The sequence below is a fragment of the Protopterus annectens genome, chromosome 3.part0 (genome assembly GCF_019279795.1).
Source record: "Protopterus annectens isolate FY-2018-M chromosome 3.part0, PAN1.0, whole genome shotgun sequence".
NCBI classification, from domain to species: domain Eukaryota; kingdom Metazoa; phylum Chordata; order Ceratodontiformes; family Protopteridae; genus Protopterus; species Protopterus annectens.
The window spans coordinates 185153515-185180597 of NC_056731.1; the positions used below are offsets into that span (position 1 = coordinate 185153515).

General features: G+C 45.5%; 1 protein-coding gene across 6 annotated transcripts in view; it reads left to right on the plus strand.

Annotated features, from left to right (window-relative positions):
• The window catches only part of ZMYND11 (zinc finger MYND-type containing 11), a 1778022-nt gene that overhangs the window by 1412951 nt on the left and 337988 nt on the right, over positions 1-27083 (plus strand). For all 6 annotated transcript variants that reach the window (XM_044064681.1, XM_044064682.1, XM_044064678.1 and 3 more), the window contains one exon: positions 6393-6603. In XM_044064681.1, coding sequence (XP_043920616.1) covers positions 6393-6603 — 211 coding nt within the window. The remainder of the gene's footprint in view (positions 1-6392; positions 6604-27083) is intronic.

Consider the following 27083-nt stretch of genomic DNA (forward strand, 5'->3'; position numbering starts at 1 on the left):
GGCTATTGCACTCTGATATTGCATGCCTACCACCTTTAGCCTGAATGGTTTTATCTGCTTTTACTGCAGTTTAATCTTAATTCCCACATGTTAGTGAAAATTCTTACATTCATTGCCTAGATTTAAGATGACCAAGGGTTTTTGTGGTTGTCACCTTACTAGTTGAAACTTCTATCAGCATGGCCAATATTGTCTTGGTGATGAGCACAATGTCAAACAGTGCCACAGATACCAGTGTTTGAACCCTGCCAGTGTGAGGTTTTGAAGGAGGAACAACATATTCTACCTTGCTGCCAAAAGAATAACTTTGCTGAAAATGTTCTCATACAGGGATTGACGAGTGAGTCACAAGTGCAACTCTTGGTCACAGCTAGTGCATCTCCACAAGAAGTAAAGTTTGAAGGGTAGGCCTTTTCTGGCATCCTTGCATTCTCATCAGCCTTTACTCTTGTCTTTTGTTGATATTAGAGGAGGGGACTAAAGCTCATATGCACATTTCCCTTACCGTCTTCTATAACTGCCTACCAAATCCAGTGAAATATATGTTGCTGTGTTCTGTGTGTAACATGTGCAACTTTACTGCACCTGAAGGTACACCATAATATGTTTACCTTGTTCTCTGCTTCTGAGGAGGCCCCAGATGTCCTTCAAGGATGCATCTGCAGTCCTTACAAATGGGTTGTCCTGTCGTCAGGCAGCCCTTCGGTCGTCCTGATTCCAAAGTCTGGGTCTGGCCTCGGCTGGGGTCGCACTTCACCCGACGTCACAGCTGCAGTTCTTCGGGTATAAAGGCATCAGCCGACGCCATTTTCCTCAGTCTTTCTTGCCGCGTGGCGCCCGAAGCTGAAGCTGTTCGCAAGTGCCAGTCGGTCACAACCAGAGATTACTACTACCGAATACTTCTACTACTACCGAAGACTTCTAAAAAGCTAAGTACCCCGTTGGGGACTCTTTCTTGCCTCAGCCGATGTCAGAAAAAGTGAATAACTGTTTAACTTGTGGGAAACAAATACCTCATAAATATTTCCACTCTTACTGCTTACCTTGTTTAGGCCCAGACCACGACGTAGCAGCTTGCCTAGCCTGTGCTTCTTTTAACCGACGGACGCTTAGGCGTCGGTCGGAATTGCTGAGGAGTTTTTCAGCTCGCTTTTGCTTACATTATGCCGTTGGATCCTCCGACTACGCAAATATCTAAAAGCGCAAGGAAAAGGACCGACACTCGCGGTCCGGTTTCGGCGAAACAGTGGTTAAGCCAACGCGAGTGTCTCGGTTTCGCTGAAACCGAGCTCGCGATTCTTCCTTCAGCCGAAGCTTACCTCCTACCGAGGCCTCATCCAACCTGGTGGAATCGGCTACTGAAATCCCACCTGCTCTTGCAGGTTCCCAGGATTTATCTGATACTATCCCCTTGGATATTTCAACCCCTGCACGTGGAGCTGCTAGGCCACCTGCAACCATGTCGATTAAGGCCTTTGCCAGGGCTAAAGCAGCTAAATCTACCAAAACTGTGCCTGCTAAGACCCCCTCTCACAGGCCTAGCTCTAGTTCACAAATGCTTAGTCTAGCAGAGGATCTCATTTCTTTGATCCAGGGATCCCAACCTCACCCAGACAGGGCTTCTCACCCACCTCCAGAGAAGAGGCCTAGAGCAGAGCCCCCTGAGCTAGTTTCTACAGATGACTCCTCTGATGATTCAGATAATTCAAACCCTCCAGAGGGTCCTTTCTCCCCTTATGAAGACTCTGATGCTGAAGAGTCCATTCCTTCTGCCTCTCCGCCTGAGGAATTTTCCTTTGGGGAAACCTTGCATGCTATGAGGGAACAATTTCAGTGGCAGGGCCAGGATTTTTCAGACTCTAGAAAAAGGCTTAGAACCTTTCTGCATTTACCACAGCATAGGCCTTTAGCCATCCCTCCAGTTCTGACTGTTGTGGATGATGCATTTAATGATGCGTGTACTGCTCCTGATTCACTTCCTCCGGCCCCTGCTAAGCCCGATAGGTACTACAGGGTCCCGGACACACATTATCATTTGTATAAGGCTCCTTTTGCAGATCCCAAAACTATCTCCCAGGGACCTAAGGCGGTAGCAGCTACCTCTGCCAACACCCCCTCCCCTCTGAAAGGGAATCCAGGGCCTTAGAGAGATGGGGTAAAAAAGTTTACACTTCTGCTACTCTTTCAGCTAGGGCCTTGAACTGTCAATTCCACATGATCCAGTATCAAGAATTTATGTTAGACCAATTAACTAAACAGCTGTCCTCAGATGAACCATTAGACAAAACAATCTGTTCAGGAAATGGTACATAACATTCAGCAGGTCAGTAATCATTCCTTAAAATGCGGCTATGATGCACTGGAGGCTTCCTTTAGATCAGCCATGACTGGCACAGTGATCAGAAGACATGCATGGTTAAAAGAGCAGGCCTTACCAGACCATGTCAAATCAAAGCTACTAGATGCTCCCATGGACAAGATCAATTTGTTTGGCTCTCCTGCACAACAGGTGCTGAAGAAGATGGAAGAGAAGGCAAAATCTGTCCAAACAGTCAAAGATTTCTTACAGGTCCAACCTCCAAGGTTTAGCAGGAATTGGCCCTCCAAGAATTGGTCCTTTCCAGACACCTCCAGAGCTCAGAGAGGCAGGAATAGAGCTCAAGAGGGAGAGGTCAATCCAGAGGTGCCTACAGGGGACGTCAGTGGCAGGCTAACAACCAGCGAGGTACAGCCACAGATACAGCCGCCACCACTACTACAGGACAATCACAGTGACTTGGCTCTGGCACCGCCTACCAGGGAACAACTAGAAGCACCCTTAGGCGGGAAACTAGCCTTATTTTCAGTAAACTGGCATTACATCACAGGAGACAAGTGGATTTTGCAGACAATAGACCAAGGTTACAGGTTTCACTTCCATACTCTACCAAAGAGAGGAATGCCAAACCTTCCTCCAAATCAAAAGGCAGAAGTTCTAAAACAAATAACTCACTTACTAAGGATGAGAGCTGTAGAAAAGGTACCATCTATGGAGCAAGGACACGGATTTTACTCCAGGCTCTTCCTGGTACCAAGAAAAGAAAACCAATGGAGACCTATTCTCGATCTGTCCGCTTTAAACACATACCTCATTGTCCCAAAATTCAAAATGCTGACCCTACAGCAACTTCTTCCCATGTTGGGCAAGGAGTCTTGGCTGGTAACTCTAGATCTCAAGGAGGCATACCTGCACGTCCCCATACGACCAAATTGCAGAAGATACCTCAGATTTCTTGCAGGATCAGAGCATTATCAATTCTCAGCATTGCCCTTTGGCTTATCTACTGCGCCCAGAGTGTTCACGAAATGCCTGGCATCAGTAATTGCTCATTGCAGGCTTCAGGGAATCCAAATCTACCCTTACCTGGACGCCTGCCTGTTGCAAGCGGACAACAAAAACAAGCTAGCAGAAGACTTGAAAAGGGTCATTTATCTACTGCAAGCTCTGGGATACACAGTCAATATAAAAAAGTCAAGGCTGATACCATCCCAAAGGATAACCTTTTGGGTGCAGAACTGGACACATCAAAACAAATGGCATTCTAACAGTAGAAAAACAGGAGCAACTACCTCTCTACTTCTTGGCATTAACAAAGAAGAACCAGCTAACAGCAAGAAAAGTCCTGCAAGCCTTGGGTTTCATGGCATCCTGCATAATATTGGTTCCACATGCCAGACTGCATATGAGAAAGTTACAGTGGTACCTAAGGAATTTATGGTCTCAGCACAAGCACAGCCTAGAAATCCAAATTCCAATAATCCCATGCCTGAAGCAAGAATTCCAATGGTGGGCTCAGGCCTGTCAATCAAACAAAGGACTGCCCTTCCACAGCACTCAACCAAGCCAGACCATCACAACGGACTCCTCAGACCTCGGTTGGGGTGCGCACATGCTGGACAAGTGCATACAAGGCTTATGGACTCAAGACCAACTGCACCTACACATAAATCAAAAGGAAATGCTGGCAGTAAAACTGGCAATTCAGACATTCAGACCACTTCTTCGACAAGGTCAACTGTTGATAAGGACAGACAACACCACAGTTATGTGGTACATCAACAAACAGGGAGGCACACATTCGTACCCTCTATGCCGGATGGCAATGGACCTCTGGAATGTGGCCCTGAGCTTCAACATTCAGTTACAAGCAATTTTTGTGCCAGGAAAAGAAAACATTCTGGCAGACATACTAAGCAGAACTACCACGGATGCTGCATCCGGACATCTTCAAAACCATTACAAGAAAATGGGGACTACCAGAAATAGATTTATTTGCATCCCCACGCAATCACCAACTGAAGAAATTCTGCACAAGGACATACCACCCACTTGCTTGGAAAGTGGACTCCCTATCTTTCAGTTGGAAAAACCTGACAGCATATGCATTCCCACCACTTCCTTTGATGCACAAGGTGCTATTGAAGATCAAAGAGGACCGTCCAAGGATCATCCTGATAGCTCCGGACTGGCCAAGGCAACATTGGAACCCATTACTGAGGAGCATGTCTCGGGAACAAATATGGCCTCTACCCCTAGTTCCCTTACTGTTAACACAGAGCAACTACAACACCCTGCATCCAAACCTGAAAACACTGCAGCTGACTGCCTGGAACATTGCATAACACCAAATAACCCAAATTTATCCCAAAGGGTTAAAGACATTATCTTGGAGGCTCGCAGACCCTCAACAAGAAAAAAATATTCAGCAAAATGGAAAAGATATCACATTTGGAGTACTGCAAAAGGAGAAAATGTGTCACTGGTAAACATAGCCAACATCCTGGAATACTTGGCAGAGCTCTTCCACAACGGCCTGTCCTATTCTTCCATTAAGATTCATGCATCAGCTATTTCAGCAGAATACAACTTGGATCCTCCAGTCTTCTCACATCCTCTGCTCAGGCAGTTTCTGAGAGGAATTAAAATGTAAAACCACCTAGGAAGCCACCATTGCCAGCATGGGACTTGAACTTTGTGCTAGAAAAGTTGACACTCCCTCCTTTGAACCAGCAGCAACAGCAGAATTACAATACTTATCATGGAAAACTGCCTTCCTGCTTGCAATCACTTCAGCAAGAAGGGTATCTGAGCTACAGGCATTAATGGCAGTACAGCCCTTCCTGATCTTCCATCAAGATAGAGTGTCCATGAGAACAAATCCTACTTTTATGCCAAAGGTGGTCTCCAGGGTATCTTTAAATCAAGCTATCCACCTACCTACATTCTTCCCCAACCCACAGAACAGGGAGAAAGACTTTGCATACCTTGGATGTACATAGACAATTACGCTACTACCTGGACAGGACCAAGAGCAATAGAAAAACTGACCAGCTACTGGTAGCATATGCAACAGGAATGGAAGGAAAAGCAATTTCAAAACAGACAATCTCTAAGTGGATAGGAAATTGCATTAGATTTTGTTACTCCTACCATGGGAAGAAAACTCCATAAAACATCAGGCCTCACTCTACAAGGGCTACAGCCACTACCACAGCTTTTCTACGGGTGGCTACCAAAGACATTTTAGAGGCTGCTACTTGGAGCTCCGTGCATACATTTGCCAAGCATTATAATTTACCTTTATACTCCAGATCCCGAGCAGGTTTTGCCACTGCTGTTTTGCAAGGGATCTTAACTACACCATAATCTTATTTCTCCTCCCCCAGTTTGCTATGGTATTCTACCCATTTGTAAGGACTGCAGATGCATCCTTGAAGGACATAGTACAGTTTTGTACCTACCATAAATGTAGATGTCCGATAGGCATGCATCTGCAGTCAGGATTACCCTCCTTCCCCTCTGTGGTACTCCTAGGGTATTTGCCCATCTTGTAGCTGGCTGGGGGAATCTATTATGGTGTATTTGTTTGTATATATGTACATACATGCTTATTTTTTGTTTGCTCTCTACTATTTGGAACCATTTGCATTTATCCAAATTTAGCCTTCCTAGAGGGCACCTGGCATCTGGGGCAAGAAACACTGAGGAAAATGGCGTCGGCTGATGCCTTTATACCCGAAGAACTGCAGCTGTGACGTCGGGTGAAGTGCGACCCCAGCCGAGGCCAGACCCAGACTTTGGAATCCGGCCGACCGAAGGGCTGCCTGACGACAGGACAACCCATTTGTAAGGACTGCAGATGCATGCCTATCGGACATCTACATTTATGGTAGGTACAAAACTGTACTTTCTGAAGGTAAGAAAATTGTCAAAATGTATGTTTGTCTTATCATTTTCAGTAAGATAAGAATATTTTGTTTTGAGGCTTGCAGACTGGTTTTAGAATGATTTTTTTAGGGTATATATCTGAGCTACATTATTTTTCTTTTACTTACTGTACTTGTTTATAAAGGGCTTGGATTCCAGCAGACAACACTCAGAGCATTACAACCAACATTCATAAGTTACAGGTTAAACGAAGCATGGGTTGGAAGAAAGCATGTGATGAACTAGAACTGCATCAGCGGTTCCTTCAAGAAGGAAGGTACTGGAAGATTAAGTCTGAAGAAAAACATGGAGAAGAGGAGGCAGAATCTGGTATATCTTCTACGAGTAATGAACAGGTACTATTTTGCTGTTTTAAGTGTGTATTGTATCATGTACAAGACAATGCATACTATTAAATTATTAGTAGTAAAGACTTAGTTTTATTTTAAGAAACTGGTCTGTGTCATTTTTTCTCACATTTGAGAATTATAAAACATTCTCTGGTCTCCCTGAAAAGGTACTCATTTGGTTTGCCTCTTACCTCTCAGACCTTTTCCAGACGGTGTGCCAGGATTAAATTATTCTGCTAATTAATCTCTGAAATGTTGTGTGCCACAGGGCTTAGATGTTCTTCGTGTTTCACTGTTGCAGTCATTACATTTGGGTAATCTGCTGGCAGGTTGCCCTCAGTTGGCCTGAATAACAAAGTCTTGGGTCCTGCGTCGGTTGCTGTCTCCTCTTCCATGACGTCAGGGTTATAAAACATGCAGCTGACGCCATTTTAACCAGTCTTTCTTGCTGCGCAGTGCCCGAAGCAGAAGCAGTTCGCAAGTGTCGGTCGGCCGACTCCTGAAATTTTCATTTTCGAGTTTCAGAACCGAAGTATTCAAACTACAGCTAAGTACCCCGTTGGGGAAACGTTTTCTTGCTCCTTACCGATGTCAGTAAAAGTTAATAATTGCATTACTTGTGGAAAGCAAATACCTCATAAGGATTTTCATTTGTACTGTATTCCTTGCCTAGGCCCTGATCACAACGTGCCTTGCTGTCGGTTTTGTGCTAAATTTAACTAACGCACTATTAAGCGTTTGTATATTTTTGCTTCTAAATATTTTGGTTCAAGATTTAACTACCCTGAAATGTCATCGGTTAGCAATCTGACTACCGGGGTTCACAAAAAAACGCAAAGAAAAAGACAGAGACAGAATGTTGAGGTCCAAAACCGATGACGAAGCTTCTCCTAAGCCAGTCACCGGTTTGCCTGTACTCAGTGAGGCGCTTTCGCAGCCCCTGATACCTGCTACTTTTGAGTTGCAGGCCTCTACCGAGACCCATTCGTAGTCCGGTATGCCACGAGATTTGCAAAGTATTGAACCCGCAGATGTCTCTCCCTTGGATGGGTCTGGAGCCACTGAGCAGTCACCGGCTTCTGACTGTGTTTTCAGGCCTCATCATTTTTATATTAAACCGACGCCATCAACAAAAACAAGGTAAAAAACTACTTCTGTGTCTAAAAAACCAATGCATGAGCCACGTGTTCAGGCCCCTACGCCTAAAATACAAATGATCGAAATAGCTGAGGATTTAATTACCTTGATCAGGGGTTCCCAAACCCCCCCCCCCCCCCCTGCTAAGAGGCCTAGGCAAGGCACTGATTATGAATCTTCAGATCAGGTTTCCATTTCTTCTGATTCCTCTTCTGATCAGGAATTTTCTATTCCACCTTATGAGGATTCTGATGCAGAGGAATCCATCCCATCTGCATCTCCTCCTGAGGATTACTCTTTTGGAGAGACTTTGCATACTTTAAGGGAACATTTTCACTGGGAGAGTCAGGACTTCTCTGAATCAAAAAAGAGGCTTAGGGATTTCCTTCTTCTACCTCAGCATAGGCCTTTGGCAATACCTCCTGTATTCGACACTGTTAATGATGTGTTCTCAGAATCAAGCATGGCTCCTGATTCCCTGCCTCCACCTCCTAGTAAGCCAGACAGATATTACAGGGTTCCTGACTCTCACAAATTTCTTTTCAAAAAGCCTGCTGCTGATCGTGAGACTATTTCTCAGGGTCCCAAGGGTGTTAAGGCTTCTTCAGCCAAAAATCCTACCCCTTCTGATAGAGATTCCAGGGAGCTGGATAGATTGGGTAAAAAGGTTTATACGTCTGTAACCTTGGCAATCAGGGTTTTAAACTGCCAGTTTCATATACTTAAATATCAACAGCATGTTATGGGCTTACTGAAACAGAAAATTAAGTTGATTTTTGATTGTGTGGAAAATAGTTACATGATTTATTGCATTCAGCAGAACAGGTTAAAAGGCATACTTTGCAATGTGGATGTTCTTTTTGTTTAACTGTTGCAGTCATTACATTTGGGTAATCCTGTTGGCAGGTTGCCCTAAGTCGGCCTGAATTCCAAAGTCTTAGGTCCTGCGTCGGTTGCTGTCACCCCTTCCCTGACGTCAGGTCATCAGGGGTATAAAAGATGCATCCGATGCCATTTTCTTCATTCTTTCTTGCCGCGCGGTGCCCGAAGCAGACGCAGTTTGCAAGTGCCGGTCGGCCAACTCCTGAGATTTTCGTGTTCGAGTTTCAGATCCAAAGTCTTCATTAAAAGCTAAATACCCCGTTGGGGAAACTTTTTTCTTGCTCCAGACCGATGTCAGAAAAAGTTAATAATTGTATTTCCTGTGGGAAGCAGATCATAAGGACTTTCATTCTTATTGTATTCCTTGCCTAGGCCCTGACCACAACATTTCAAGTTGTCGGTTTTGTGCTAGATTTAACCAACGCACTATTAAGCGTCAGTACGATTTTGCATTAAGCTATTTTGGCTGCAGATTTAATGTCGTCGGATAGCTATCCAACTACCGGAGTTCACAAAAAGCACAAAGAAAAAGAAAGACAGGCAACCAAGGTCCAAAACGATGACGAAGCTTCTCCTAAGCTAGTCGCCGGTTCTCAGTATGGCGCTTTCGCAGCCCCTGACGCCCACTACTTTAGAGTCACAGGCTGCTGCCGACTCCCACGTGGAGTCGGTCAGGCCACTGGAAACTCAAGGTATTGGAGCCTCGGAGACTATTCTCTCAGATTGGTCTGGAGCCGCTGAGCAGGCATCGGCTTCTGAGTGTGTTTTCAGACCTAAACAATTGTTCATTAAACTGACTTTAGCATCAAAGGCAAAGACTAAAGCACCTTTAAAAGAAAAGAAACAACTTCACCAGCCACATGGACAGGCCTCCATGCCCAAAAAACAGATGCTCAAAATGGCCGAAGACTTGATTACCTTAATCAGGGGTTCCCATCCCCCTCCTGATAAGAGGCCTAGGCAAGAGACAGACTATGAATCTTCAGATCAGGTTTCCATTTCCTCTGATACTCTGATTAGGAGTATTCTCTTCCCCCCCTATGAGGATTCTGATGCTGAAGAATCTATTCCTTCAGCTTCTCCTCCTGAGGACTATTCCTTTGGGGAAACCTTGCATACCATGAGGGAGCATTTCCACTGGGAGAGCCAAGACTTTTCAGAATCTAAAAAGAGGCTCAGGGACTTCCTTCTACTACCTCAACACAGGCCTCTAGCTATTCCACCTGTGTTAGACATTGTAGATGATGTGTTTTCAGAGTCTAGTCTGACCCCTAACTCCTTACCTCCAGCTCCTGTTAAGCCCAACAGATACTACAGGGTTCCTGACTCTCATAAATTCCTTTTCAAAAACCCTGCTGCAGACCCAGAAACTATTTCTCAGGGTCCCAAAGGGGTTAAGCCTTCCACTGCAAAAAACCCTACCCACTCTGACAGAGATTCTAGGGCACTGGACAGATGGGGAAAAAAGATTTACACATCTGCTACCTTGGCTATAAGGACCTTAAATTGCCAGTTTCATTATGCTCATATATCAGCAATATGTCATGACACTGCTTAAACAGAAAATGTTGGTAAATTCTGAATGTGCAGAAAACAAAGAAATGCAGGATTTATTGCATGCAGCTGAACAAGTTGGAAAGTATACTTTGCAATGTGGTTTTGATTCTCTGGAGGCCTCCTGCAAGGCCGCTGATGTCCTTCAAGGATGCATCTGCAGTCATAACAAATGGGTTGTCCTGTCGTCAGGCAGCCCTTCGGTCGGCCGGATTCCAAAGTCTGGGTCCGGCTGATGACGCACTTCACCCGACGTCATCTCTGCTGGTCTTCGGGTATAAAGGCATCAGCCGACGCCATTTTCCTCAGTCTTTCTTGCCACGCGGCGCCCGAAGCAGAAGCTGTTCGCAAGTGCCGGTCGGTCAGATCCAGAGATTACTACTACCGAATACTACTTCGAAGACTTCTAAAAAGCTAAGTACCCGTTGGGGACTCTTTCTTGCCTCAGCCGATGTCAGAAAAAGTCAATAACTGTTTAACTTGTGGGAAACAAATACCTCATAAAGATTTCCACTCTTACTGCCTGCCTTGCTTAGGCCCAGACCACGACGTAGCAGCCTGTTCGGCCTGTGCTTCCTTCAACCGACGAACGCTTAGGCGTTGGTCGGAGTTTGCTGAACAGTTTTTCGGCTCAGATTTTGCGTACATCATGCCGTCGGATCCTCCGACTACCCAAATTGTTAAAAAACGCAAAGAAAAAGACCGACACTCGCGGTCCGCGGTTTCGGCCGAAACCACGGTTAAGCAAGCCGCAGTGTCTCGGTTTCGCCGAAACCGAAAACGATCAATCTTCAGCCGAATCCATGACTACTACTGAGGCTCCTGCTACCTTAGTTGAATCGGCCTCAGAAGATGTCCTTCATGGATGCATCTGCAGTCATAACAAATGGGTTGTCCTGTCGTCAGGCAGCCCTTCGGTCGGCCGGATTCCAAAGTCTGGGTCCGGCTTCGGCTGATGTCGCACTTCACCCGACGTCATCTCTGCTGGTCTTCGGGTATAAAGGCATCAGCCGACGCCATTTTCCTCAGTCTTTCTTGCCGTGGCCCAAGCAGAAGCTGTTCGCAAGTGCCGGTCGGTCAGATCCAGAGATTACTACTACCGAATACTACTTCAAGACTTCTAAAAGCTAAGTACCCCGTTGGGGACTCTTTCTTGCCTCAGCCGATGTCAGAAAAAGTCAATAACTGTTTAACTTGTGGGAAACAAATACCTCATAAAGATTTCCACTCTTACTGTTTGCCTTGCTTAGGCCCAGACCACGACGTAGCAGCCTGTTCGGCCTGTGCTTCCTTCAACCGACGAACGCTTAGGCGTCGGTCGGAGTTTGCTGAACAGTTTTTCGGCTCTGATTTTGCGTACATTATGCCGTCGGATCCTCCGACTACCCAAATTGTTAAAAAACGCAAAGAAAAAGACCGACACTCGTGGTCCGCAGTTTCGGCCGAAACCACGGTTAAGCAAGCCGCGAGTGTCTCGGTTTCGGCCAAAACCGAGAAAACTGGTCAATCTTCAGCCGAATCCATGACTACTTCTGAGGCTCCTGCTTCCTTATCTGAATCAGCCTCAGAAATTTTGCCTACAACTGTGGTTCCCACTGATCTATCAGACACCATCCCCTTGGATATCTCTACCCCAGCACGTGGTGCTGCTAGGCCTCCTGCAGCCATGTCTATTAAGGCCTTTGCCAGGGCTAAAGCAGCCAAATCAGCTAAATCAGTGCCTGTTAAACCACCCTCACTCAGGCCCACTTCTAGTTCTCAAATGCTTACTCTGGCAGAAGATTTAATATCCTTAATTAGGGGATCCCAATCTCACCCAGACAGGGCCTCTCAGCCCCCAGAAAAGAGACCTAGACCAGAGCCCCCCGAGCCTGTGTCCTCTGATGATTCTGTGGATGACTCAGACATTACAGACCAGCCAGAGGCTCCTTTTTCCAATTATGAAGACTCAGATGCTGAAGAATCCATTCCAGCTGCCTCTCCACCAGAGGAATTCTCCTTTGGGGAAACCTTACATGCCATGAGAGAACAATTCCAATGGCAGGGACAAGATTTCCAAGATTCAAGAAAAAGGCTTAGGACTTTTCTGCACTTACCACAACATAGGCCCCTAGCTATACCTCCTGTCCTTTCTGATGTGGACGATGCATTTAATGATGTCTGCACTGCTCCTGATTCTTTACCTCCAGCCCCTGCCAAACCAGATAGATTTTACAGGGTGCCAGACACTCATCACCACCTATACAAGGCCCCACTTGCTGACCCCGAAACTATATCCCAGGGGCCTAAGGCAGTAGCCTCGACCACAGCAAAAAACCCTATTCCTCTGAAAGGGAATCCAGGTCCTTAGAGATGGGAAAAAAGTCTACACCTCTGCTACTCTCTCTGCTAGAGCTTTAAACTGTCAGTTTCACATGATCCAATACCAAGAATTTATGCTTGATCAGTTAATTAAAAAGCTGTCCTCTGATGAATCTTTAGATAAGAAATATGTATTAGAAATGGTGAATAACATCCAACAGGTTAGTAACCATTCTTTAAAATGTGGCTATGATGCACTGGAGGCTTCATTTAGATCAGCCATGACTGGCACAGTGATAAGAAGGCATGCATGGTTGAAAGAACAGGTCTTGCGGATCATGTTAAAGCTAAGCTATTGGATGCTCCTATGGATAAGGCCAGTCTATTTGGGGAACCTGCCCAGCAGGTAATGAAGAAAATGGAAGAGAAGGCAAAATCTGTACAAACAGTTAAAGATTTCCTACAGGTTCAGCCCCAAGGTTTAGCAGGAACTGGCCTGCCAAAAATTGGTCCTTTCCTGACTCCACAAGATCCCAAAGGGGCAGGAAAAGACGCTCTAGGGGCAGAAATCAATCCAGAGGAGGTGCCTACAGAGGACGACAGTGGCAAGGCAATAACCGAGGCACAGACGCAACCACTGCCACTGCAACAGGACAATCACAGTGACTTGGCTCTGACTCCGCCTACCAGGGAGCAAATAGCAGCACCATTAGGCGGAAAGTTAGCCTTATTCTCGAAAAATTGGCACTATATTACAAAAGACAAGTGGATTTTGCAAACCATAGACCAAGGCTACCGGTTCCACTTCCACACTTTACCAGTAAAAGAGGAATGCCAAACCTGCCCCCAAATCAAAAATAGAAGCCCTGCACCAGACAGCAGAATTAATAAAGATGAGAGCTGTGGAAAGGGTACCAATAACAGAACAGGGCAAAGGATTCTACTCCAGACTCTTCCTAGTACCAAGAAAAGAAAAAAACTGGAGACCTATTCTCGACCTGTCCATCTTAAACACATACATCATTGTCCCAAAATTCAAAATGCTGACCCTACATCAACTTCTTCCCATGCTGGGCAAGGAGTGTTGGCTGGTAACTCTAGATCTCAAGGAGGCATACCTGCACGTCCCCATTCGACCAAATTGCAGAAGATACCTCAGATTTCTTGCAGGATCAGAGCATTATCAATTCTCAGCATTGCCCTTTGGCTTATCCACTGTGCCCAGAGTATTCACAAAATGCCTGGCATCAGTAATCGCTCACTGCAGAGTACAGGGAATCCAAATTTATCCATACCTGGACGACTGCCTGTTACAAGCGGACAACAAAAGCAAGCTGACAACAGATTTACAAAGGGTCATTTACTTGCTACAAGCCCTGGGATACACAGTCAATTTTCAAAAGTCAAGACTGATACCATCCCAGACAAGAACTTTCTTGGGCGCGGAATTGGACACAGTAAAACAGATGGCATTCCTAACTGCAGAAAAACAAAGAGAACTCCCTCTTTACTTCTTGGCATTAACAAATCAGAACAAACTAACAGCAAGAAAAGTTCTGCAGGCCTTGGGCTTCATGGCATCATGCATAATCTTGGTCCCACATGCCAGACTGCATATGAGAAAGTTACAGTGGTACCTAAAGAATTTATGGTCTCAACACAGGCACAGCTTAGAAACAGAAATACCACTAATCCCATGCTTAAAACAGGAGCTCCTATGGTGGGCTCGGGCATGCCAGTCAAACCCAGGCTTACCCTTCCACAACTTTCGAGCAAACCAAACCATCACAACGGATGCCTCAGACCTAGGATGGGGGGCACACATGCTGGACAAATGCGTGCAAGGACTGTGGACTCAGGACCAGCTGCACCTGCACATAAACCAAAAAGAAATGCTGGCAGTAAAACTGGCAATCCTAAAATTCAGACCATTCCTCAAAGAAGGCCATTTGATGATAAGGACAGACAAAACCACAGTCATGTGGTACATCAACAAACAGGGAGGCACTCATTCTTACCCCCTATGCAGAATGACTTTGGACCTTTGGAATCTGGCTCTCAGCTACAACATCCAGTTACAGGCAATATTTGTACCGGGAAAAGAGAACACCCTAGCAGACATTTTATGCAGAACCACCTTGGATGCTCACGAATGGATGCTACACCCGGACATCTTCAAGGCCATCACAAAGAAATGGGGAATGCCACAAATAGATCTATTCGCATCCCCACAAAATCACCAGCTCAAAAAATTCTGCACAAGGACATTCCACCCACTTGCATGGAAGGTGGACTCTCTATCCTTCAGCTGGAAAGGCCTGACAGCATATGCATTCCCACCTCTTCCCTTGATGCACAAGGTACTACTGAAAATCAAAGAGGAACGTCCAAGGATAATTCTGATAGCTCCGAACTGGCCAAGACAACACTGGTACCCATTGCTGAGGAGCATGTCTCGGGAGAAAATGTGGTCAATACCCCTGATGCCTCTGATGTTAACTCAGAACAACTACAACATCATACATCCAAACCTAAAAACCTTGCAACTGACTGCCTGGAACATCACATAGCAGTAACTAACCCAGACCTTTCACAAAGGGTTAAAGACATTATCCTTGAAGCCCGCAGACCTTCTACAAGAAGGAACTATGCAGGAAAATGGAAAAGGTTCGTCATTTGGAGTACTGAAAGAGGAAAAGATGTGTCGAACATAGATATTGCTAACATCCTGGAGTACTTGGCAGAGCTTCTACATACAGGCCTGTCCTATTCCTCCATCAAGATACATGCATCAGCTATTTCAGCAGAATACAGCTTTGATCCTCCTGTCTTTTCACATCTTCTACTCAGGCAGTTTCTCAGAGGGATCAAGAATGTAAAACCTCCTAGGAAACCACCATTACCAGCATGGGACTTGAACTTTGTACTAGAAAAGTTGACACTCCCTCCATTTGAACCAGCAGCAACAGCAGATCTACAATACCTGTCATGGAAAACTGCTTTCCTACTGGCTATTACTTCAGCAAGGAGGGTTTCGGAACTACAGGCCTTAATGGCAGTGCAACCCTTCCTAATCTTCCATCATGATAGGGTGTCCATGAGAACTAATCCTACATTTATGCCTAAGGTGGTATCCAGAGTGTCTTTAAACCAGGCAATCCACCTACCTACCTTCTTTCCCAATCCACAAAACACAGGTGAAAGAATAATGCATACCTTGGATGTACACAGACAGTTACGCTACTACCTGGACAGAACCAAAGGTAACAGAAAAACTGACCAGCTCTTTGTAGCCTATGCAACAGGAAGGGAAGGAAAAGCAATTTCCAAACAGACAATCTCCAAATGGATAGGAAATTGCATAAGATTCTGTTACTCCTACCATGGAAAACCAATTCCACAGAACATAAGACCTCATTCTACAAGGGCTACAGTCACTACCACAGCTTTCTTAAGAGGAGTGGCAACCAAGGACATTATTGAGGCGGCTACTTGGACCTCCGTGCATACATTTGCCAAGCATTATAATTTACCTCTATATTCTAGATCCCGAGCAGGGTTTGCCACTGCTGTACTGCAAGGGATCCTGACTACACCATAATTATTATTCCTCCTCCCCTAGTTTGGCTATGGTATTCTACCCATTTGTTATGACTGCAGATGCATCCATGAAGGACATAGTACAGTTTTGTACCTACCATAAATGTAGATGTCCGAACTGGATAGCATCTGCAGTCAGGATTACCCTCTTTCCTTCCCCTCTGCGGTACTCCTAGGGTATTACCCTCCTAATAGCTAGCTGGGGGGGGGGAGTCTCTTATGGTGTATTTGTTTGCATATATGTACATACATGTTTATTTTTTGTGTTTGCCTTCTACTATTTTGGAAACATTGGCATTTATCCAAAATTTAGCTTTCCAAGAGGGCAATTGGCATCTGGGGCAAGAAACACTGAGGAAAATGGTGTCGGCTGATGCCTTTATACCCGAAGACCAGCAGAGATGACGTTGGGTGAAGTGCGACATCAGCCGAAGCCGGACCCAGACTTTGGAATCCGGCCGACCGAAGGGCTGCCTGACGACAGGACAACCCATTTGTTATGACTGCAGATGCTATCCAGTTCGGACATCTACATTTATGGTAGGTACAAAACTGTACTTTTTGCCTACTACTGTGGTTCCTAGTGATTTATCAGACACCATTCCTTTGGATGTCTCTACCCCAGCACGTGGTGCTGCTAGGCCTCCTGCAGCCATGTCTATTAAGGCCTTTGCCAGGGCTAAAGCAGCCAAAACTGTTAAATCAGTGCCTGTTAAGCCCCCCTCACACAGGCCCACTTCTAGTTCACAAATGCTTACTCTGGCAGAGGATTTAATATCCTTAATTAGGGGATCCCAATCTCACCCAGACAGGGCCTCTCAGCCACAGAAAAGAGACCTAGAGCAGAGCCCCCCGAGCCAGTGTCCTCTGATGATTCTTCGGATGACTCAGACATTATAGACCAGCCAGAGGCTCCTTTTTCTACTTATGAAGATTCCGATGCTGAAGAATCCATTCCATCTGCCTCTCCACCAGAGGAATTTTCCTTTGGGGAAACCTTACATGCCATGAGAGAACAATTCCAATGGCAGGGACAAGATTTCTCAGATTCAAGAAAAAGGCTTAGGACATTTCTGCACTTACCACAACATAGGCCCTTAGCTATACCTCCAGTACTGCTTGTTGTGGATGATGCATTTAATGATGTTTGCACTGCTCCTGATACTTTACCTCCAGCCCCTGCCAAACCAGATAGATTTTACAGGGTGCCAGACACTCATCACCACCTATACAAGGCCCCACTTGCAGATCCTGAGACTATATCCCAGGGGCCTAAGGCAGTAGCCTCGACCTCAGCAAAAAACCCTATTCCTTCTGAAAGGGAATCCAGGTCCTTAGAGATGGGGGAAAAAAGTTTACACCTCTGCTACTCTCTCAGCTAGAGCTTTAAACTGTCAGTTTCATATGATCCAATACCAAGAGTTTATGCTTGATCAGTTAACTAAGAAGCTGTCCACTGATGACTCTTTAGATAAGAAATATGTTTTAGAAATGGTGAATAACATTCAGCAGGTTAGTAACTATTCTTTAAAATGTGGCTATGATGCACTGGAGGCTTCATTTAGATCAGCCATGACTGGCACAGTGATAAGAAGGCATGCATGGTTGAAAGAACAGGTCTTGCCGGATCGTGTTAAAGCAAAGCTGTTAGATGCTCCTATGGATAAGGCCAGTCTATTTGGTACACCTGCTCAGCAAGTAATGAAGAAAATGGAAGAGAAGGCAAAATCTGTACAAACAGTTAAGGATTTCTTACAGGTTCAGCCCCCAAGGTTTAGCAGGAACTGGCCTTCCAAAAATTGGTCCTTTCCAGACTCCTCAAAATCTCAAAGAGGCAGGAATAGACGCTCTAGAGGCAGAAATCAATCCAGAGGAGGTGCCTACAGAGGACGACAGTGGCAAGGCAATAACCGAGGCACAGACACAACCACTGCCACTGCAACAGGACAATCACAGTGACTTGGCTCTGACACGCCTACCAGGGAGCAAATAACAGCACCTTTAGGCGGAAAGTTAGCCTTATTTTCAAAAATTGGCACTATATCACAAAAGACAAGTGGATTTTGCAAACCATAGACCAAGGTTACAGGTTCCACTTCCACACCTTACCAGTAAAAGAGGAATGCCAAACCTACCTCCAAATCAAAAACAGAAGCTCTAAAGCAGATAGCGCAATTAACAAAGATAAGAGCTGTGGAAAGAGTACCAATAACAGAACAGGGCAAAGGATTCTACTCCAGACTCTTCCTAGTACCAAGAAAGAGAAAAGTTGGAGACCTATTCTCGACCTGTCCGTCTTAAACACATACATCATTGTCCCAAAATTCAAAATGCTGACCCTACAGCAACTTCTTCCCATGCTGGGCAAGGAGTGTTGGCTGGTAACTCTAGATCTCAAGGAGGCATACCTGCACGTCCCCATACGACCAAATTGCAGAAGATACCTCAGATTTCTTGCAGGATCAGAGCATTATCAATTCTTAGCATTGCCCTTTGGCTTATCTACTGCACCCAGAGTATTCACAAAATGCCTGGCATCAGTAATCGCTCACTGCATGCTACAGGGAATCCAAATTTATCCATACCTGGACGACTGCCTGTTACAAGCGGACAACAAAAGCAAGCTGACAACAGATTTACAAAGAGTCATTTGCTTACTACAAGCCCTGGGATACACAGTCAATTTACAAAAGTCAAGACTGATACCATCCCAAACAAGAACATTCTTGGGTGCGGAATTGGACACAGCAAAACAAATGGCATTCCTAACTGCAGAAAAACAACAACTCCCTCTTTACTTCTTGGCATTAACAAAGCAGAACAAACTAACAGCAAGAAAAGTACTGCAGGCCTTGGGCTTCATGGCATCATGCATAATCTTGGTCCCACATGCCAGACTGCATATGAGAAAGCTACAGTGGTACCTAAAGAATTTATGGTCTCAACACAGGCACAGCTTAGAAACCGAAATCCCACTAATCCCATGCCTGAAACAGGAGTTCCTATGGTGGGCTCAAGCATGCCAGTCAAACCCAGGCTTGCCCTTCCACAACTTTCAAGCAAGCCAAACCATCACAACGGACGCCTCAGACCTAGGCTGGGGCACATGCTGGACAAATGCATACAAGGATTGTGGACTTCAGACCAGCTGCACCTGCACATAAACCAAAAGAAATGCTGGCAGTAAAACTAGCAATCCAGAAATTCAGACCATTCCTCAAAGAAGGCCATTTAATGATAAGGACAGACAACACCACAGTCATGTGGTACATCAACAAACAGGGAGGCACTCATTCATACCCCCTATGCAGAATGACTCTGGACCTTTGGAATATGGCTCTGAGCTACAACATCCAGTTACAGGCAATATTTGTGCCGGAAAAGAAAACACCCTAGCAGACATGTTAAGCAGAACCACCTCGGATGCTCACGAATGGATGCTACACCTGGACATCTTCAAGGCCATCACAAAGAAATGGGGAATGCCACAAATAGACCTATTCGCATCCCCACTCAATCACCAGCTCAAAAAATTCTGCACAAGGACATACCACCCACTTGCATGGAAGGTGGACTCTCTATCCTTCAGTTGGAAAGGCCTGACAGCATATGCATTTCCACCTCTTCCTTTGATGCACAAGGTACTACTGAAAATCAAAGAGGAACACCCAAGGATAATCCTGATAGCTCCGAATTGGCCAAGACAACACTGGTATCCATTGCTGAGGAGCATGTCTCAGGGGAGAATGTGGTCAATACCCCTGATGCCTTTGATGTTAACTCAGAACAACTACAACATCATGCACCTAAACCTAAAAACCTTGCAACTGACTGCCTGGAACATCACATAGCAGCAACTAACCCAGACCTATCCCAAAGTGTTAAAGACATTATCCTTGAAGCCCGCAGACCTTCAACAAGAAGGAACTATGCAGGAAAATGGAAAAGATTTGTCATTTGGAGTACTGAAAGAGGAAAAGATGTGTCGAACATAGATATTGCTAACATCCTGGAGTACTTGGCAGAGCTTCTACATACAGGCCTGTCCTATTCCTCCATCAAGATACATGCATCAGCTATTTCAGCAGAATACAGCTTCGATCCACCTGTCTTTTCATCCTCTACTCAGGCAGTTCCTCAGAGGATCAAGAATGTAAAACCTCCTAGGAAACCACCATTACCAGCATGGGACTTGAACTTTGTGCTAGAAAAATTGACACTCCCTCCATTTGAACCAGCAGCAACAGCAGATCTTCAACACCTATCATGGAAAACTGCTTTCCTACTGGCAATTACTTCAGCAAGGAGGGTTTCGAACTACAGGCCTTAATGGCAGTACAACCCTTCCTAATCTTCCATCAAGATAGGGTGTCCATGAGAACTAATCCTACATTTATGCCTAAGGTGGTATCCAGAGTGTCTTTAAACCAGGCAATCCACCTACCTACCTTCTTTCCCAATCCACAGAACACGGGGGAAAGACTGCTGCATACCTTGGATGTACATAGACAGTTACGCTACTACCTGGACAGAACCAAAGGTGACAGAAAAACTGACCAGCTTTTAGTAGCCTATGCAACAGGAAGGGAAGGAAGAGCAATTTCCAAACAGACAATCTCCAAATGGATAGGAAATTGCATAAGATTCTGTTACTCCTACCACGGAAAACCAATTCCACAGAACATAAGACCTCATTCTACAAGGGCTACAGCCACTACCACAGCTTTCTTCCGAGGAGTGGCAACCAAGGACATTATTGAGGCGGCTACTTGGACCTCCGTGCATACATTTGCCAAGCATTATAATTTACCTCTATACTCTAGATCCCGAGCAGGGTTTGCCACTGCTGTACTGCAAGGGATCCTAACTACACCATAATTCTTCTTCCTCCTCGCTTAGTTTGGCTATGGTATTCTACCCATTTGTTATGACTGCAGATGCATCCTTGAAGGACATAGTACAGTTTTGTACCTACCATAAATGTAGATGTCCGAACAGGATAGCATCTGCAGTCAGGATTACCCACCCTCCTTCCCCTCTGTGGTACTCCTAGGGTATTCACCCTCCTAATAGCTAGCTGGGGGGGAGTCTCTTATGGTGTATTTGTTTGTATATATGTACATACATTGTTATTTTTTGTGTTTGCCTTCTACTTTTTGGAAACATTGGCATTTATCCAAAATTTAGCTTACCAAGAGGGCAACTGGCATCTGGGGCAAGAAACACTGAGGAAAATGGCGTCGGCTGATGCCTTTATACCCGAAGACCAGCAGAGATGACGTCGGGTGAAGTGCGACATCAGCCGAAGCTGGACCCAGACTTTGGAATCCGGCCGACCGAAGGGCTGCCTGACGACAGGACAACCCATTTGTTATGACTGCAGATGCTATCCTGTTCGGACATCTACATTTATGGTAGGTACAAAACTGTACTTTACGGATCCTGTAATTAGGAGGCACGCTTGGTTAAAGGAACAAAATCTGCCTGATCATGTCAAAGCTAAATTATTAGATGCACCATTACAGCATGATACCTTGTTTGGTGTTAAGGCAGAAGAGGTGTTAAAAAAAATGGAAGACAAAGGGATAAGAATAATGCTACTCAACGCCAGAAGTCTAAACCTCAAGATGCACGCACTCGAAACTCTCCTTAGCATGGAGAACATTGATATCTGTGCAGTAACAGAAACCTGGTTCAAGGCTCCCGAGAGCACCCCAGCACTACCAGGTTATACCTCATACCATGCTTTTCGGCCCCAAAACTTGGACCGAACCACAAAAGGAGGGGGAGTATCAATATTCATCAAAGATACCCACACTTCCAGGTTGGTGGCACAGCACGAAGCATCAGAGACTATCCATGTGCAACTAACAGTGGGTAAAACTGCCTTCCAGTTTATAGCCTGCTACAGACCACCCTCCCAAACCCAGGAACCCCACTCGGCCTTCCTGAGATCACTGGAAAATATGAAGGTCTCTCCAAACACCATTATATTGGGCGACTTCAACTACCCAAACATATACAGGGAGCATTACTCTAGCTCCAACACCCTAGCCCAAAGGTTCCTAGAATTTATAAACTCAAATGCTATGGAACAACTTGTTACCACTCCCACAAGAGGGGAAAACATACTGGACCTGATCATCATCAACATGGGGACTCTATGCTCCAGACCAGAAGTGTATCCCTCACTGGTAAGATCAGACCATAAACTAATCTCACTGGATAGTCACATCCCAACTCCACCCCCTGCCCTGAAAACCACAGTGAAAGCAAATTTCACACTCCTCAAAACTGAGGTGGAATCCATCAAAGCCCCCGGGCCTGTGGAAAATACGGCCCAGACTGCAGAATCCTTTATAAACGCATTTTGTGAACACCTTCAGGAATGCATGGATCATGCAATCTCAAATAAAACCAAGACCCAATCCTCCAAAGGCAGACGTCCTGTCTGGTGGACCCCAGCCATAAACAAACTATACAATAGAAGGAGGAAGCTACTACATGATAGAGCAAAATCCCAAAAAGGGAAGGCATCTCTGATCAGTATTAGCAAAAAACTACGGGCACTCATAAAATCGTCTAAGGTCAGCTTCGAGAGAAAAATTGCACAGGACGCTAAGGATAATCACAAGGCTTTCTTTAGTTATGTTAGGAACCTGGGTGGGAATTCCCAGATATGCTCAGAATTAGTCCAAAATGACAAAAAATACACCGAACCCACAGACATTGCCAACATCCTAGTTGACAGGTTCAGCGCAACCCCCCCCCCCCCCACCAAAAGGGCAAATATCTATCCCAGCAGATTGCTGCCCCCCGACATCTCAGATGCTCAGGTAAGAGCTGCCCTCTCCAAAGCAAAGAAAACAGCATCAATGGGACCAGACGGTGTCCCGGGCTGCGTCCTACATGAACTCCAAGAAGAGCTAAACCCAAACATAAAACTACTGTTCAATCTCAGCCTTACTACAGGATATGTACCCAAAGAGTGGCGTACAGCAACAGTGGTCCCTCTCCACAAAGGTGGTGCCTCAACGGATCCCGGAAACTATCGCCCCATAAGCCTGACTAGCTTGGTCTGCAAAGCTGTGGAAAGGATCATCATGGACCTCATAAATAAAGATATTGGGGACCTACAGACACTGGATCCTACCCAGTTCGGCTTTGTTAAGGGCAGATCCTGCCTCTTAAACCTGGTTGATTTCTTTGAAACAGTCACCAAGGCCATTGAGGGGAAGGTGGTCCACACAGCCTGCCTGGACCTCGCAAAAGCCTTCGATACAATACCCCACTCAGGCATTATAGATAAGCTCACCAGCTTAAATATAAACCCCTATGTCACTAGATGGGTTGCAAACTGGCTCAAGGACAGAACCCACATGGTTAGAATTGCTGGAGCCATGTCAGACTCCAAACCAGTTACAACTGGCATCCCACAAGGCTCAGTCCTGGGACCTCTCTTGTTCGGTATATATTTCACGGAGGTACAGGCCAACATGGAAGGACTGTGGCTGACCAAGTTCGCAGATGACTGCAGACTGGGCGCCATAATCGACTCTCCAGCCGACACAAGCATCCTCCAAAAGGGCCTCATAGAAACAGACAACTGGTGCCAGAGCCATGGCCTCAAGCTAAACGCCAAAAAGTGTATAGTCATCCCTTTGGCAAAACAAAGTGCCCACAAATTACCACATAGGTGGTAATCCATTAAGTACAGAAGAAGTAATTAGGGACCTGGGGACCCAAGTTGATAGCAATCTCTCATTTGACAACCATGTGGCCAAAGTGCTTAGAAAAACATTTTATATAGCCCACCTAATCATGAAGGGATTCACATCTAGATCAGGGGAGGTCATCGTGCCTCTTTACTCATCCCTCATCAGGCCCATAATTGAGTACAATGCCCCTTTTGGGATGTACCTTACCAGACACCTGCAGCAACTGGAAAGACCCCAAAAGTACCTCACCAAGAGGATCAAAGGGCTCAAACAGATGCCATATGCTGCCCGGTTAAAGAAACTCCAGCTCTACTCAGTGGCATACCGCCTGCTCAGAGGCGATCTGTGCCTGATGTATAAAGCCATGTCCAACCGAATTAATGGACATGCTGCACCTCAGAAAATCCAAATCCCATCGAGCTACGCTCGAGAGACTTGAACCTCAGCACTGAAATAAATAGGACATGCTGGAGGGACAGATTCATAACCCAGAGGTTCCCTTCACTCTGGAATAAAATCCCAGTCCAGGTTAGGCAGAGTCCCTCATTGACTGTCTTCAAGAGGAATCTTGATGAGTGGATGGGAGACCGTAGGTTTACCCCGGGTATCACTTCTGTGTCACTGTTAGACAGAGGCACAGTATACTAACCTCGAAAAAGGGCATAGCAAAATTAATTTAAAATGGGTGGCGAAAGCCAAACACACTCTGGCTAGGCTTATAAATGCCCTAGGGCAGATAGCCTAGTATGAACCTATGAACAAAGCTAAATCTATGCAAACGGTCAAAGATTTTTTACAAGTACAGCCACCTAGGTTTAGCAGACACTGGTCTACAAAGAATTGGTCCTCTCCAGTGTCAGACAGACCTCAAAGGGGCAGATCCAGACACCCTAGAGGCAGATCCCAGCCGCAAGGTTCGTAGAGGTCTAAGCAATGGGGTGCTTCTACCTCCAAAAGTGGAGAAGACAAATCACAACCATACAGGAAACAGTCCCAATGACTTCCCCCTGCCTGCACCAAGCACTTATCTACTGGCAGCACCCTTAGAGGGAAAAATAGCACTTTTTTCCCAAAATTGACACATATAATAACCCAGGACAAATGGGTTCTAGACATAGTGTCACAAGGCTACAAGTTTCTCATCCATACCCTGCCAAGGGCAAACGGTTGGTCAGACCTGCCAAAAAATCAATGGACAGAGGCTCAAAAACAAGTCTCATCCCTCATGGACATGGGGGGTATTCAACAAGTGCCATAGCAAGAGCAAGGACAAGGATTTTACTCGACTGTTCTTGGTACCCAGAAAGGACAAAGCATGGAGACCAATACTGGACCTATCTACTCTAAACACTTTCCTGGATATACCAAAATTCAAAATGTTAACCTTGCAGCAGCTTCTGGCCATGCTGGGTAGAAAGGCTTGGCTCGTCACTTTAGACCTAAAAGAGGCATACCTGCATATCCCAATCAGACAGTCATGCAGAAGATACCCCAGATTCAAGGCTAGTTCAAAGCATTACCAATTCTCTGCACTGCCCTTTGGCTTATCTACTGAGCCCAGGGTCTTCACAAAGTGCCTGGCACCAGTAATTGCTTTCTGCAGTCAAAGAGGAATACAAATATATCCTTACTTGGATGACTGCCTCATTCAAGCAGAGAACAAGGACATTCTACTACAGCATCTGGCATTTGTGAAAAGACTTTTAACATGCCTAGGGTACACAGTCAATGAAAAGAAATCAAAACTAGTACCCTCTCAAGAGATAATATTCCTGGGTGCAAGCTTAAGTACAACTGCCCAGATGGCTTATCTCACGCCAGACAAACAAAGGCAACTGACTACCTATTTCAAGGAAATGACAACAAAGGCCCAGTTATCTGCAAGAAAAATTCTGCAGGCTTTGGGCTTCATGGCATCCTGCATCCTACTAATTCCATATACAAGACTGCATATGAGGAAACTTCAGTGGCACCTAAAAAGTGTCTGGACACAACATTGCCACAGCCTGGAAACAATGATTACTCTCATTCCCTGCCTGCAACAGGAGTTTCAATGGTGGGCAAAGGCTTGTCACCAAAACAAGGGACAGCCATTGTCACTACCCCCAGCCAGGCAGAACCTAACAACGGATGCATCAGATTATGCCTGGGGGGGCCACATGGCAGGAAGAGGCATTCAGGGCACCTGGTCCACAAATCAAATGCATCTACATATCAATCAAAAAGAGATGCTAGCTGTTCAAAATGCACTGACAGCCTTCAAGGACCTAATTCATCCGGGACAACTACTGATAAAGACAGACAGTACCACTGTCATGTGGTACATAAACAAGCAGGGGGGGCACGCATTCTTACCCCCTTTGCAGACTAGCCATGGCTTTATGGGACACAGCATTGACTTACCAAGTTCATCTGCAGGCACAATTCCTGCCAGGAAAGGACAATACTCTGGCAGACGAACTAAGCAGAAGCCTCATGGATCCCCATGAGTGGCACCTGGATCCACAAATCTTCAGTATGATAACAAAGAAATGGGGACGCCCGGACATAGATCTATTTGCCTCCCCTCACAACTATCAACTAAAAATATTCTGCACAAGGACTTATCACAGACAAGCATGGAAAGTGGACGCCTTTATCTTTCAACTGGAAAAACCTATCAGTATAAGCCTTTCCTCCACTGCCTCTCCTCCCCAAGGTACTCCTAAAGGTGAGACAGGAAAAAACAAAAATGATTCTAATTGCCCCAAACTGGCCTCGCCACTACTGGTATCCGATCTTAAGGAACTTGTCTCAATGCCCAGCCTGGACCTTACCTCAAATACCTCATCTACTGTCCCAACAAAACAATCAGATTCTGCACAGCCAACTCAGGACTCTAAACCTGGCAGCATGGCGGATAATGTAGCCATACAAAGCACACCTCTCAGTAAAGCTGTGATGGATGTCATTTTGGAAGCCAGAAGGCCTAGTACTAGAAAATCCTATGCTGGAAAATGGAAGAGATTTTGTGCTTGGAACCAAGCTCATGGAACTGACACAGCAGTACCAAATATTCCTCAGATTTTGCAATACTTAACTGAGATGCTGGACAAAGGCCTATCTTTTTCATCAATTAAAATTCATGCCTCTGCCATTTCGGCTCATTACAATACAGAGCCACCACTCTTTTCTCATCCTTTATTAAGGCAGTACCTCAGAGGAGCCAAAAATGTAAGGCCTCCAAGGAGATCACCAGTACCTGCATGGGACCTCAATTATGTCTTGGAAAAACTCATCCTAACTCCTTTTGAG